The sequence below is a fragment of the Pristis pectinata genome, chromosome 11 (assembly GCF_009764475.1).
Source record: "Pristis pectinata isolate sPriPec2 chromosome 11, sPriPec2.1.pri, whole genome shotgun sequence".
NCBI lineage: Eukaryota > Metazoa > Chordata > Chondrichthyes > Rhinopristiformes > Pristidae > Pristis > Pristis pectinata.
In genome coordinates this window covers 45270533-45286838 of record NC_067415.1, presented here as the reverse complement: position 1 = coordinate 45286838, position 16306 = coordinate 45270533, and the positions used below count along the sequence as shown (strand labels likewise).

The 16306-nt window shown below is 37.0% G+C and overlaps 1 protein-coding gene across 2 annotated transcripts in view; it reads left to right on the top strand.

The window, feature by feature from the left end:
• Window positions 1–12584, top strand: part of grm5b (glutamate receptor, metabotropic 5b) — a 379483-nt gene extending 366899 nt beyond the window's left edge. For both annotated transcript variants that reach the window (XM_052025542.1, XM_052025541.1), the window contains one exon: window positions 6271–12584. In XM_052025542.1, coding sequence (XP_051881502.1) covers window positions 6271–7090 — 820 coding nt within the window. In that variant the 3' untranslated portion in view covers window positions 7091–12584. The remainder of the gene's footprint in view (window positions 1–6270) is intronic.
• Window positions 12585–16306: the final 3722 nt, after the last annotated feature.

Here is a 16306-nt window from a genome sequence, read left to right as displayed (position 1 = left end):
AAGCCCAATCATCTCAGGAAGAATGACAATAAGAATTTCAGTTGCCCTCTCTAACTCAGGATGATCAGAGTTCCTTTGCCTCAGCTAAGACCAATTAATTCAGGACAGAGATATTCCTAATTGATATGACTCATCTACTCAACGTCATTGTGAAAATAAACCAGTAGAATCCTCTTTGGAATTTGCAGAATTTCTGCTGCACCACCTACAATTTCTTCTTCATTAGAATACAACCTGGGCCTTGATATTTTGCATGGCAATTTGTAGTATAACCGCTGTTCTTTGAAACACAATTGAATTAGAAGCAAATCAGCGATTAGCGCGGCTTAATTATTTAACTTTGGACTAAAGCCTCTGTTGGAGAACATGATCTTTCTCCCCCCCACCACCTCCAAGAATGGAGCATTATTAGTCCATGAGGTTATTGATAGCGTTTTTCATTGCTTTCCATTTTAGCAATGAAAAAATTATCAATAAATTTTGCCAAATTTTTTTTCCTGGTTCAATGCGCAATATCTTACATTTCCACACGAACATCCACGTGAACGTGATTAGTGCTGTCCTGATGTCAAAGTTAGCTCCTGCTTCAAATAAGCAACTTCATCGATAAATTAATGGGGCTGTGATTTTGATCGTGTATTACAATAGAAATGTAAAATGGGCTGCCAATTTTCTATTGCCTGCATCACATTGTTGTTCAAAGTCAAAATTAGCCTCTCTGTATTCAAATGTAGTTCAGCATTCCATAGAGAAATGGCTAGAATGCAGATATGAATGTGAATTCTGATAAACGCTGCTGTGATGTTGCAGCTCAATAATTTAAATTACATTTATGAATAAAAATGCCGTGAGGAAAAAAATTTGCTGAATGCACAGTCAGTAGTTAAATACTGAAACTGAGTTTTTCACATCAGAGACCAGACTGAATCTGACTGCTCTGGCATTGTGCCCGCCTTTATTCGCTCTCAAGGTAAAGCCTGGAGCACTCCAGACATAACTGTGTGTTACTTTTAAGAGTAGTGACAGCAGCAGTCAAACTGAATATTGTTATTATTTCAGATTCTCCACAAGTAAATATATGACTATAGGAACTCCAATATGTATTACTGCACACTCACAATAATCAGGGTAAAAGCACAGCAAGGATAACTAATTCAATGTGTCTGACACCAGGGCACACAATGCCGCAGCTGTCCAGAACAACGAGGCTATTCCCTATAACATCTGCAGACTTCAGATCTGAACCACAGAAGAGAAAAGAAGGTGGAAGCCTTAAGGAAAAAAAATAGTTATCTGAATTCAAACACTTGGTTTGTGCTTTGACTGCAGAATGCAGCAATAATTTAAATTGTATACGCTGAGAAATATTTTGAAGAGGAAAAAATCCATATAAAGACATGAATGAGGGCACATTTGCTGAACTAATTTTAGTTCTTGCAACTTTCTGCAAATGTGGATTTTTAAGCACAAAATACATTTCTCTCAAATATTGTGGGAGAATAGTCTATGTAGCCATGACAATCCATTTATTTTCTTGCAAAATAATATATAATTCATCAATCAAAATGCCGTCAATTGATCAGCTGATGTCATGATCTCCAATAACATTGAATTATGTTACATTAGTTAATTTGGTAGCAGCGAAACAAATGTAGTTGCTTATTAGGCTCTCTTAATTCTTCAACACTTCCTGCAGTATTTTTACATTCTCTTTTGTTCTACATATCTGTTTTACACTCTCTCCTTGATAAGAGGGCCATTGGTAATCATCCTTACTAGACCATTGCCATGATCAGATTCAGTGAGAGATGCTGACCAGATTGGTCTTCCTTAAATTGGGCCTATTGGCCTTTTTTGTTCTTAACATCCAACATTATAATGTAACAGTACCCCCTACTGTATCAGTGCAGCACTTCAGTGACGTTACATGTAATTGTCAGTGCATTTATCTGTTGGTGCGGGCTCATGTCCACTCAATTGGGACCAGACAAAGGCAAATCACTTTGGACTCCATTATTTGTGGAGAGAAGTCAATAGTCCCAGAGATTAAAGGGGAATGCACCATGTTCTTCTTTTGTGCCTACCATTTTCAAGCAGAGGTACTTCTATTTATAATGTACTGTATTTTACATACCATATATTAAGGAGAATTTGAAAATTACAATAATATTGCAAGTAATTCAAACATATAAATAGATGATCCCAGAGGACAGGATGGTTAAGTGGAAGAACCACCAAATTGACCTGAGTTTACTTGACAACACTACATTAACGACAGAAGTCAGTCTCACCCATCTTGGTATTTGCTATATCAATTCACAGCAATGTGGTGCTTAAACCTAATATATCCAATACTCTAATCTCTCAATCCTTCAGCTCATTAACAACGTACTTTGTAGGTTTAGAATTTTGTTTCCAATGTTCTACAGGATCACTTGAATAAAGTCCATCCTTCAGCTTGAATAGTTATTCAATCAATTCTGATAGTATTCATTCTGGATATGATTCTATAACTTCATACATTTCCTGCCTGTCAGGAAATGCAACAGAAATTCATGCATACAATCAGAATATTTATTATCCATTTATAGGGAAATGTTATCTACAGGCAAGACCAAAATTTAAAAATGTTGGAGCCATTGTTACGTTGAACAACGGGCCAAATCTCAGAGGCTCTGGCCATTCTGGGACTTCTGCACATGTACTGCCAAACGTGCAGGTCCAGCACTTCCTGACAGGTTCAGAAAGCCAGTCTGTCAACTAATCCAGTGATGGAGCCCATTCTTGCTGGGATTTCCCAGCATTAAGCTAAGGATTTGCCTCTTGGATCCTGTCCCGGGAGTTGTATGGCAAAGTTTCAGGAGGCAAAGGAGAAGTTATAAAAGTTGTTTTGCTCTCCTTTATAATATTTGTAATTGTTTGGTGCTTTTTATGTTATAGTTTGTTGTTTAAGCAATTTAAATAATTTTTATTTTTAAATTAATTTACTTTAATTAAATTGGATGTTTTGGGGAAGAGCTTTCTCACTGCACTATCACAGACTGTCACTGCTAGGAACACATCTCTGCAGATACATACGTGGTCGGAACAAAACCAACAATTCCTTGTGGTGGGGCTGTGGAGCATAGTCAGTGAGTTCCAGCATATTACCTTTAAAAGGTGTAAGTTGGGCTTAAGCACTTCTTCAAGGAATTCACATAGCAAAATATTGTACCTGAGATAATTGGTCTCCAACAACTACAACCATCCTCCTCTGTGTCTGGTATAGTTCTTTTGTGATCCCTGTTGGTTTCACTAGGTCTTTTACCAGAGCTTCATGATACCAAACTTAGTCTAATGCTACTTTGATATTGTGAAGTTGCCTCTGGATTTTAGCTCTTGTGTCAGTGCTTGGAGTATAGTTAGAATATAGTTGAAATCTGGCTGGCAGTCAAGTAGTCCTGATGAAACCCAAGGTAAGCATTGGTGAGCAGACTATTAATACATTTGATAGCACTGCTGATGTCAGGATTACTGAAGACTGAGAATCAGTCTGTACAGTAGAAATCGGTTGGGTTGATTTGTCCTGCTTTTTATGGACAGGTCATAGCTCGGTAATTATTCAGTGGTTGGACAGATGGTGGATTTGAAGCTGTTGGGATATTAGTAGAATCTATACTCTGATGCATCTTGTGCACTTCTTGATATCATGTGAAGTGAATTGACTTAGATGAAGGCTGATTGAATCATTCACTCGTCACTTCTGATTGAAGGCTTCAGAACTGCCTTTTGCAGGATCAACATGGAGCCGCCTACTCCCTTTAGAGTTTCCTTATCCACAATCATCCCTAACTGGATATTCCAAGAATGGGGAGCTTTGTCTAGCACATACAGCTTCCACTATTTAGAAAGTGTATAGTCTTACCTTATCACTTCGCCAGGCTGACACTCATTTCTTAGCATGTCTGTTGCTGCTCCTGGCATACTTAAATCAAGGTTAGTCACCTGTCTTGATGGTGATATAAGACTGAAAAGTATGCTTCATCATGAGGTTACAGATTGTGATGGTATCCAGGTCTGCCCTTGTTGATGACACACAGCCTACCATGGAAGTCCAGCTTTCAGCTGATAGATTTATCCCATTTAACATGAAAAAGTGCTAAATTGTAAGGTGTGAGATTGGGACTTGATTTTTAGAATATCTCCATGGTTTCACTCCTACTGATATGACAGTGGACAGATGCATCTACAACAGATAAATTGGAGATTGGGATGCCAATTAGGTTATGGATTCCTGGACTGGATCAGCTTAATCAGTGGTGGCAATACTGAGTTGACCTAGATGATGTCCATTAGAGCTGAATCCCAACCTGAGTGTTTTCTGTAAATGGTACTTAACATGGAACAGTAATCCTTCATCAGCTGAGGGGGGTTTTGTTGCACCCATGGGAACCTCTCAATAGCCTCTTAAATTTACAGGCATGTGAGTGCATCCAGATATGATATCAAAGGATATTGAAATGTTAACAGAGGAAATGACTTTGTCTCTGGGCAAACCAATCTTGCAGCACTGACCTCAAACTTGTGACACAGAAGACTGCAGATACTGGAATCTGCAGCAACAATCTGCCAGAGGAACTTGGTGGGTTGAGCAGCATCTGTGAGGGGAGTGATTTGGGAAAGGAAATGTTGATGTTTTGGGTTAAAACCCTGCATCAGGACTGAGAGTGGAGAGGGAAGGTAGCCAGTATAAAGAGGAAAGGGGGAGTGGTGAGACAGGGGCTAGTAGGTGATTGATGGAGGCAGGTTTCATCTGACTTTTTTTTTGCCTGCCTCCAGCTATCACCCACCTGCCTCTGTCTCCCATCTCCACCCCTCTCCCTCCCCTGCCTGGCTCCAACCACCTGTCATTCTTCACTCATCCTTGATCCACCAATTACCTCCTGGCCCCTCTCTCACCACTCCTCCTCTCTCTTTGTACTGACTATCTTCCCTCTCCATCCTTAATCCTGATGCAGGGTTTCAACCCAAAACTTTGACAATTCCTATCTGTCCACAGATGCTGCATGACTGCTGAGTTTCTTCAGCAGATTGTTTTGTTGGTCCAACCTCAAACTGGTGATAATTGTATCTGTAAATGGCCTAATGTGTAAACAATACCTCTTTGTGCAGTCAAACATAGGTATGTAATATGCTTTCTGCCTTCCATTTTGTATAGCACACAAAAGTTGGACAGAGCATAACTCAATTCCTAGGCTAACACACAAAGGAGCTTGAGGAACACAGCAGGTCAGGTCCAGATGAAGGATCAACTGTCTATTTTCCTCCGTAGATGCTGCCTGACCTGTTGAGCTCCTCCAGCTCCTTAGTGTGCTCTTCCAGATTTCCAGCATCTGCAGTCTCCTGTGTCTCAATTTCAAGGCTATAGTTTTCAAAGTGAATTTAAGATTACATTGATATCGCAGACAAATGTTAAATTTTAAAGATATTTTCCTCTTTCCAGACATGTTGAAATATATTTGCAATAAGTTACTATTTTTTTGAAATGCTTCTGTAAACCCTGAATTAATTCAACAAGAAAATCTACAGGTAGAGAGGGGTAGAATTTCCAAGGCTTTGTCACTTCTCTGAGATTTCAACTAAACTTTGGAAGTGCTTGCAGGACTTTAGACAAATACCTGATGAAATTCCAGGCAAGAATCACTTCCATAAAGCTCCCTGGGATTATTGAGGGTAATCACAATACCTCTACCACTGCCTCGTCTTAAATTAGTAAATTCAGCAAATAAACTGAAAACCTCTTGTTCAGTGATGCACTGGATAAAGCAAATTGCAAATGGATTAAGAGACCAAATAATTCCACAGAAACAAACTAAGACATACCTTGAAGCATGCAGTTTTCAATAAATAGAGACCAGTACTAAGAAATATATGTGCACAGTAGTCACTTAATAAACACAAAAGGAAATTTAGGAGAGACTTCTTTATCAAAAGAGTGTGGATCACGTTACTACTGAGGGTAGTTGAGGTGAACAGCAGGGAAGCACTTAAGAAGAAGTGAGGTTAAAAGGAATAGAAGTATGTTGATGGGATGAAGTTAGATGAAGAAGGATATAAGAGTCTGATGTCGAGAATGAACACTTGCTTTTGCCTGTTTCTGATTATTTTGGATGAATTGAAGATGCAACAACAGTTTACGCTGAGGTTAAAGGGAGAAAGCTTTAAAAATATACCAAAGTTTCTTTGTTACATCACTAAAACTGCTTTTTTATCTTTTGAATCTATTTCCAGCTCTAATGGAAAATCTGTAACCTGGGCTCAGAATGAGCGTACTTCTCGAGGTCATCACTTGTGGAAGAGGCTATCTGTTCATATAAAGAAAAAGGATAATACCTCAAAACAATCAGCACTCATCAAACCTTTCCCCAAGAGCTCTGAGAGTCGGCAAAGCAGCCACAGCTATCCAGACTCAAATATTAAAGGTTTGTATGATGTTTCTGAGGCAGAGGAGCATTATCCTGTCCAGTATGTACCGCAGACACCTTCGCCCATCAGTATTGTAAGCCACAGGGCCGGATCTGTCAGCCGGGCAGAAAACGACATGCCTGCTTTCCAGTCTGAGCACGTGCAGAGGAGCAGCTCATCCCAAGGTTCTCTGATGGAGCAGATCAGCAGTGTGGTAAACCGTTTCACAGCCAACATCAGTGAGCTGAATTCCATGATGCTTTCATCAGCTCCTGCAGGTGTCATAGGAGCATCTCCCATCTGTCCATCATACCTGCTTCCGAAGGAGATACAGCTGCCTGCACCCATCACAACCTTTGCAGATATTCAGCCTCTCCCAGCTATAGAGGTGAATGGTCGCTCACAGCCTGCAGGTGGTGCTTCAAACACAAGCGTCAAAGATGGCACTTCTGAGACTTCAGTGGTTAAGACAGACTTTGAAGAGCTTGTAGCGCTTACTCCTCCCTCACCCTTCAGAGACTCTGTTGATTCAGGGAGTGGTTCACCCACCTCTCCTGTGTCAGAATCTGCACTTTGCATTCCATCATCCCCCAGGTACAACACTCTCATTCTGCGTGATTATACTCAAAGCTCCTCTTCTCTGTGAATGTATAATGTCTGATGATCTAAAGATGAGCTGAAACTAAAAAGAAATCTGCAAACCTTCATTGACTTTAACCTAAACATGATTTGTTTTACTCATGTCAACAAATATTGGCAAAGATTCTCCATTGGTTGAAGGTGGGATTACTCTGAATGTTGGAATCAATTGAATTCCACAAGCAGTTTGAGAACAGCATTTTGGTAGAAAACTGTCTGCTAGTGGCCTTAAACCTTGTGGGTTCCTATCACATGGATTTTTACTTGTATTTAGAAAGAGGGCTGGGAAGAGGATGACTTGGTTAGATGGTGTTAATTGCCATGTGCATTGCTCACAATGACAGCTATTTAAGAAAAGACGTGATTGCAGTTAAAGATGACTTATAGACTTTAGCAATCTGCTACAAAGATTGTTACTTCCTATCTCCCTGATGTGAAACTGCAAATCTTCTCAAAAGATTGAGACCAAAAATGAATGTAAATTTGTAAGATGAGGATCATAGTATCCAGGACCAAAAGGACTTCCATTTTTGTATGAAAGAAGTGGGGTGATCCATGGGAAGGGAATATATCTATGACCAACTTGTAAACAGCTGGAAAGGACATGTATGTACATTATATGAAACATATCATCTTGCATTAGGAGCAGATTGTTTAAGTTGCAGTATCCCTTAACCTTGGCTCATGGATGTTTTTTAATTTTCAAAATAATCTTTATACAAGCAACATTAAAGATGTTGGTGTGGTTGACAGTGCTTTACATTGCTCAGTAATGGAGTATGTTTTACTACATTTATTGTACCTTGAATGTTCAAACAATTTTATGAATCACTGAAATTTAATTATTCTTTGTGACATGTTGGTTTCTTAAATCTTATGACAATTATGTGGTTGAATTTGATTGCACTATCAGATCATTTTATATTGTTTAGTAAGTTTAATTAAATTTAACACGAACAATCCTTTAATTAAAAACACTGAAAAAACTTTCACATGGATACTCAGAGGATATTATATTAATTAGCACTATAGAATACATGACAATTTTTTTCATTGCTTGAGTTATTATTCTATTAATTTTACAGTATTAATTAAAAATCCAGGCCTTTTTACCCATGTTTATACTAGTAATCCTGCCAAAGCTGGTAGACTTGCATAGCTATATGCATGAGGAGTTCAACCAAACAATTCAAATGCATTATAAATAATGTGCATGGCATTATTCAAGCACTGCATCATTTTTTTAATTGCTCATTTGCATTTAAGTCTTAGTACATGAGTAAATTGAAGTCAGACTTCTAGGTGTTCACGCAATTGTAATTGAAACTGTACCAATAATTTCCAATATTTGGCCATTTTATTTTGCCATTGTAATGTTGGCTTTATCAGATTGTAGTAGAAAAAGCTGAACAAAATCACTTATCTCATTTAGAATGTGGGTACCTTCCATATAGAGAATAGATGAGGAAATTTGTCTGCTAATCACTTGGAACACCTTGTTCTTGGTGAATAAGGTTACTTACCATCATCACAGAAATTTGTTTATCTGACTTTTCCAAGCTAAGGGAAAACCCAAGTATTATGTTGTGAGACTCAACTTTAGGGCAAAAAAAAATTCTTGAGTTAAAAGGAAAACGTTATTAATAATGTCAGATTAAAATTTGATTAATTTTTCAAACGGCTTAGCAATCAGTATGTAGACAATGCCAACCAAAGGGATACTGCAGCTTTAAATTACTCCCATGACACATGTTAATGTTTTAAATAATGCAAAAAAAGCCTTGAGATTCAAAGCTAAACATGAATATTCATTTGCTGAAGAACAGTATACAGTATATTGAGATAAATGTTCAGAGGTTTATGTGGGTGTGCATGAATTAGTATGCACGTGTTGGTACATAGTGAAATGAACAAGGTATGGGATAGAGAATTACATCAACAAAGTCCAAACAATGCAAAAAAAAACTTTGGCAGTTTGTTTAGTATTTAATTTTATTGGAGATGGTTGTTTGATTGAAACAAGGTACATTAAAAAAAAGAAATGAATATGGTTTGCTGCAAATTTGCAGTTATGGTTTTCCCATTATTTGCCCAGTTCTGGGATGATGACATCTTGACCATCACAGTTTTAAAGTCCCTGAGTAACTTTCTTCAAACATCTTAAAGTTTTTGCCTTCATAAAATTTATGCTTACTCAATTTGATTTTTTTAAAATAAGGGATCAGTCTGGTGAAGGCAAAACAAATTAATAAGATTTAAACAATTTGTTACTTCAAATAGTTTAAATTTTGACTCGCCATTACTAGTCCTGTGCATATCTTTAAATAAAAATTGTTCAGTTGGTTTACAGGATTTTATCAATCCTGTTGATAGGTAAGAAACATAAACAGTAAAAGCAAGTCAGGCAGTGGAGAGAAGAGACAGTTCAGTGTCTAAGATGTCAACCCTTTTTCAAAATATTCAGTTTTAAAGAGATGTTTATACCCAAAATGATAACTCATCTCTCACTCCAGAAATTCTATCTGCTCTGTTAATTATTTCCAGTGTTTTCCATTTTTTCTTGGTGACAAAGTTTTTTTTTGCTATTCATTATAGATTAGAGTTTATCTTTATCATAAATCTCTTTGTAGTCATTCTAGCATAAATGCATTGGATTTTAGTTGCAATCTATTGAAGAATTACATTATCTTAACACTTTCTGTTGGAGGAATATAGATTAGCACCTTCTATTTCACACATGCTATTTTACATTAAGGAGATTGTTGTTAAACTTCTGTAAAGTCTATATTAGTACTGTAACAGATCAATACATAATTTCAGTTAATAATGCACGTAACCATATGGATAATTTTACACTTTTCATAAATTTATTTTGTTCAGTCTGTTGGGAATAACAGTCTTTATTCTAACACTCAAATGGCTTTCTGGATTTTCCTCCAGTTCCATCCGAGTCCACAGCATTAATCTGGTGCTTCATACAAACATTATTGTACTTCCAAACAGTCTGCTTTAGCTTGGGGGAGAGGAGTAAAAACTGCATCTTTTCAACTCCTCTTTCTCTTTTGTTTCTGTGCTACTTACATAATGATGTTTCTTGCCAGTTGCTTGTTCTGTTGCTGGACAAGATGATATCATAATGATGGCCCTGTGCACACAAACATACAGAAGTAACCACGTTATATTTATGAACTCTGTGCTGCAGGAGCTTTTGTGTAATAACAAAGAAACTGGTAAATACTCATGAACAATAATGAATTGTGAAGGTGTGCATTCTTGAATGAGTTTAGTTTAGCATATTATGTTCCAAGTGAGTTTCTAAAGTGTTTATTGTAAACTTTGATACACTGTACAAGGTTGTCCAGTCATAAGAGACAGCTCTAATCTTTGCTGCAGAATTAGGATTTTGTGCAGCTTTTTGACACCAAAGGCTCATTACAACTTTACATAAAGTGAGATTCTTCTTGAATATAAAACCAAAAAAATTCTTACATGCTCTCCAAATTTCAGTTAATAAGGTAAATGGTTCACATCTTAAACAGTGCAAAATTTGTTCCTTTTCTGGAACTAACTTCATTATAATTCAATGGTTACAAGACTCCAGTAATATCCTCTAAATAAAAATGGCAATGTTTTTTGCTCTTGGAAGTTTACAATAGTTGAACTTCTGTAAAGATTAGCTAGATTCAAACAAGGGTTATGTACAACCTGTACTTTGCACACCTTCTCATTCATTATATGGTTTGACTACAAAGGTATTAGTAGAACAGAAAGTTTACACTTCCAGAATTTCACAGGTGAAGATGTTGGACAACTTGTACTACTGAAAATATACTATACCGTTGATGACAAACTGGGGACATATCTGAAAAGAATGTAGCCCCATTTTATTTGTGTTTAAATTGATTATTGATGTTTTGAAAGTGCAAAACTGTGACAAGGTATATTAGATTAAAGCAATAATGAACGCAAAACTAGTATCAGTACAGGCTCTGTCACAATAAACCCTGTATGTTTTGTGATAACTTTAAATTTAAAAACCTAAAATCCAAACATCTTTGAGTTCATTATTGTGTAATACATCTATATTAATATATTGTCTAGTTTACATACTATATTGTATAAAATGCAAGGATTAACATATATTCTTGTATTGTTAACAGTGACTAGAGATCATGGCCACATGTAGTTACTAAGGTGAATTCCAGAGATGGTTCAGTAAATGAAGAACTATTATTGGCACAGTTACTTTGCTTCTTCCTTTAATGAACACTCTCCCTGCTATTTTCACCTTAGCAACAGCCTTAGTAATGCTGTGCAGACATTATATCCATGGGCACATGCAACATTTTGCTGCAATTGATCAAATAGATGTGGAATGTGTTATGTAACCACTTTAAATGAAGGCAGCAGTTGATTTTTGCAAATGGCGCTCGCCATGTTTCTCTAACGCTGGTAATATTTTTGATTGTTGTTTTTAAGAAGACAAGCATAACAGTGCCAACTTTTAGATTTTATTGTGAGCTTCAAGTGCTTCTACTTTTGTTACTTATCTTTGATACGTTGTGAAATTTTAATCTCTTTTGTGAAATGGCAGACTGCATTATTTTCTAGTTTCCTGAGCAGCTCAAATATAAAAGGTGAGGTGATAGGAAAAAAAGGGAGTTTCTTTTTGGTAGATATTTTACCTACATAATCTTATTGTGCTACCTCTATATCATTGGTCCAAAATCCTTTCTGCTTATTTATAGCCTCATGAAATCTGGACTCATTGGATGTGTCATTATTTGAAGAGCAAGCTGGCATGATTTTGATACTTTGGAATGCTACAAAACACTGCCTGACTATTTTATCACTGTGGGAATGATTCACAATTCATTTTATTCTTTGTGGTAATGAACATCATCAAGCATATCAATAATTGTTTGAAATGGATGGTTGGGTATATGCTAAGAAACTAGAAATGTATTTAGTCTGTCTTAATGCCAGTACAGTATTAATTTTGTTATGTAGAATGTAAAAAATGTGGAACTTGATACATTTTTGGTACTATGTGCTGCCGTTCTTTTTCAGCAAACCCGTTTAGCTTTGTAAATGCAAAAAGAAGGTAAATTATTTCAACCATTTCTAGTGGCACATTTGCTGTTTGTCAGTAAATTGTTTTCTCCTGTTAAAACATGTGAAGTGTTTATGTATGATACAATGAGTTTTTTGAATATTAAAACTATATTATAGAAATATGTTTTTCATTGATGCAAGTCTATAGTGTGGGACATAATTCTTAACTGGAGATGCAAACAGTGAGTCACCCAGACCAATATATTGTAGTAAGCATATTTTCATTAATGGGATGTCATCAATAGTGCAATGATACTTGTATACTTTTGAAAAATAATGGCTTGGGCAATCTTACTTCAAATTGTACTTTCCATTCAATCCTTCACGGCTTCTATGAGCTTTAACAAGAATTCTTATTCATAAAGAAGGGCCTATGCTGTAAACGAAGCTTGCATAATATCCCAACAGTTAAAAATAAAATGTTAATGGTTCTTTAGATGGCAATTTGTCTCGTTAAAAATAAATAGGCACTCAATCTATTGGATTACCAGTGTTAGTTTTACCACTACCATCGTTACAGTAAATCTTCGCTTCACCAAAGGTTGTGGCTGCAAAAGTGTCATTAATGTGAAAAATTCCACAAAGTCAACCGAAAGGTAACTCTAGAAAATGATAAAGTTTATGACTTGAATCTATTCTAATTTTTATGAGAAATATAAAATCAATATCATAGCCCTGATATTTCCTAATTATTCATGTACATATATTCCCCTGCATCTTCTTGATTTATCTATTTTGTTCTTTGAACAGATAGTAATCTGCACTATTGTTCTTACTTCTTCATCTTGAGTTCTTGTAAAAATAAATTCATCCCTTAGGGCATTGGAGCAAATTATTCAAAGTGAATGAGATCAGCCTAAGTGCAACTTGGCATCCATGAAAGTCAATATACGATTAATTCAATCAAAATTCCTTAAACTTTCATGGTATCAATCAGAGCTTCCAATTAATTGACATTAACTCTCATAATTAACAATATCACAAATTAGCGTATTGATTTTTCTTAATGCTTTAATCCAGAATGTGCCTTGTGGAAAAAACTCTGGTGCAATTTTTTCCATATGTGCCTTGTGGAAAAAATTGCACCAGAGTTTTCAATACAACATATAATGTCTCCCACATAACTTTCACAGTCCTGACCCCCGTTGCTGGATCCCTCTTGCCTCCCACTGCTTCAATGGCCTGTGTTGATCTCAAGGCAGAGGAGTGAAGACAGAAGCTGTTGGGTAGTAGGAGCACCACAGTGGGGGGGCGAGAGGATTGGGGGGCATGTAGAGGAGCAGGATAGTAAGAAGTGGGAGACCAGGAAGAGATGGGGGAGGATGGAGGGGAAAAGAGAAAAGGAAAGTGAAGGAAGAGAAAGATGGAGGGAAAAAGGGAGAGGGCTAGAGAAGGTAGAGGAAGAGAGATGAAAGGAAGAGGGAGAAAAAAGGGAAAGGGAGAAAGGTGAATGAGAAATGGAAGGAGAAAAAGATGTAAAGAATGAGAATGAAGGGGAAGGAGGCTGCAAGAGGAGGGTGTAATGCTTTCACAGCTGCATTAAGGCACAGTACAGATGCTGTACATCAAAAGAGGGCAGTACTTCGGCTACAAGGCAGAACTCATAATCCATGTATCCAGTCTTGAAATTCCTGCCACTGACTGCTTGTTCCACTTAGTGTCATTGTTGCTTTGTTAGAAAAACATGACTCTCCTGTACAAAAGGATCAAAATGTAGTCACAAATGCAGCTGTACAGAATAGAATATGTCCATGCGCATTGTATTGTACTGCTCATCCCTATTTTTGTAAGGTTGTTATTTTTGTCTGTAGTCTTTTTACATCCAAACAGTGATGTGCAATTAACTTATCAATTTCAATTAACAACTACAAATCCAATCTAGAACTGGTTTTTGACATTTTCCTGATGTCCTCATGGGTTTTGGTGTTAAATCCACTCTTGGAATGTTTTATTCTGGATTTGAAATCAAAGAAGGTTTGTTTCATTATCTGACTTGCTTGGATTTGATGCTTCACTTCCTGAAGTCTGCACTGGAAAAAAACATGGACATAGCTTCATGATCACATGATTTACTAGCCAGACTTTGGTCCATCTCTAGCACAGATCATTTGGCCTACATGACTTTTAATTTCAACCTAGACATCTAATGTTGTTCCTACCTCCTGGTCGATGAGCTAAATGCAAAGACAGACTTGTTTTGCCTGCAACTGTGTTTTTCTGTTTAATGTCAGAGTGATATTTTTGACTCAGCTGCTTCAGTTCAACAAATATGTCATATCAGCAGATGACATATTGAGTTGGACAATGGTCAACCATGTTCTCAATATTCTTCTTATCAAAAGACTGACAGATGTACGCCTCTTGGTCATTCCATATTTCAACATGAATTTGGTAAGTGTGAATCATGTGAATCTTGACTACCCTTGCAATATTTGTCCTTTGAGAAACTTTCTAACTATTCTGACTGATGTCTCAGCTGCTCCAACTGAAGTTGGATAATATGAAGGAATGAGAAACTGTTTGATACTGTAATACAAAGTCATAGAGTTGTACAACACAGAGACTGGCCCTTCGGCCCAACATGTCAATGCCAACCTTTTTGCTCATCTACACTAATACCAAATTTCCTGCATTAGGCCTGTATCCTTCTGTGCCTTGCCTATACAAGTCACTGTCTAAATGTCTCTTCAATGTATTGATTGTATCTGATTCCACCACCTCCTTTGACAGCACGTTCCATCTATCAACCTCCCTCTGTGTAAAAGGCTTTCCCCTCAAATCCCCTTTAAAACTCCTTCCTCTCACCTGAAGCCTATGCTCTCTTATTTTGGATTATCCTCTCTTATTTTGGATTACCCTAATCCAAAATAAGAGAGCATAGGCTTCAGGTGAGAGGAAAAAGATTGTTTCGTAAAGCTTGTGAACAGATTAGATCGAAAGTGAGGAGCACTGCCACTAATGATCCTCTCAGGTAAACTACAACATCCACATATAGACCTCAACTCACTAGTTATATGCTTACTTCAATCCATTTTGAGTGACTATGGCCAGTAGGAGGAAACTGCTATTTGTTTTTTACAAGTCTACAGGCACTCTAGTAGACCACAGCCATGAATGCAAAGGAATTTTTTGGTCCTATAATTTTGGGAGATGCTGGGTTTCTTTTTTAATGACTTGAAATCACTGCCTAACGAAGCCAGTAAACAAAACTTCTTGCAATTGCTTTCCTATTAACCATTCCTGTGTGTTTAGTATGAAGTTTGGATATCGTCTTATCTCTCAAAATATTATTATGATATGACCCTACTTGATGTACTCCTGCTAACGTATAACTCATTATAATAATAATAATGGAACAGTTTCAGTTCCAAGTCTATAAACCAGTCAGCATTTCTCTATTTTTCAATACGTATACAAAGATTCTTTTCGACACCGAGTCTTTATAGGTTTTGTTTGCAATTTCAGATGCAGATGGTAGCAAGGGCTTCATCAGCCATAATTAACATGTAGATCACACTTTCAGTTCCAACATACAAGTTTATACATGGTAGCCACAATAGAGCATACACAATGGTGTGCTGCTAGGAATTCTTATAATCCATGTAGTCAGATTGCCTGTCTTCCCATCCTTGATGCTGTCATGGTAGATATCACTGACTTATGAGCTAATATTGCTAGCAGGGTCTTCTGATTTGTTCCTGAGATGAAGGTCCCCTCTCTGCTTCCTTCTTGATTTGTGCATAATTGCACTCACTCCTTGTGAAAGTACAAAAAGCAACAATTTTAGTTTACTTTGCCCATCATCATTAGCTTATACTACACCTACATCATGCCAATTTCAACTCATGCATAATACCTTAATAAAAAAGATGGCATCACTTCCTCAGTTTCTCTAACGTTCATCTTACATCAGTTGCTGCTCCATGCTCCCATCCTTTTCCAATAAGTAGTGCAATGGTGTGAACACCTTGGCAACATCATGAAGGAAACTATGGCCTGTAAAATTTTGAGTGAAGATTTAACCCTATTGATTTAACTTTATGTAAGAGTGGAGACCTTTATGTGTTTAATAGTCACTTTCCGTTGACTATCCTTGTTAACACTAAAT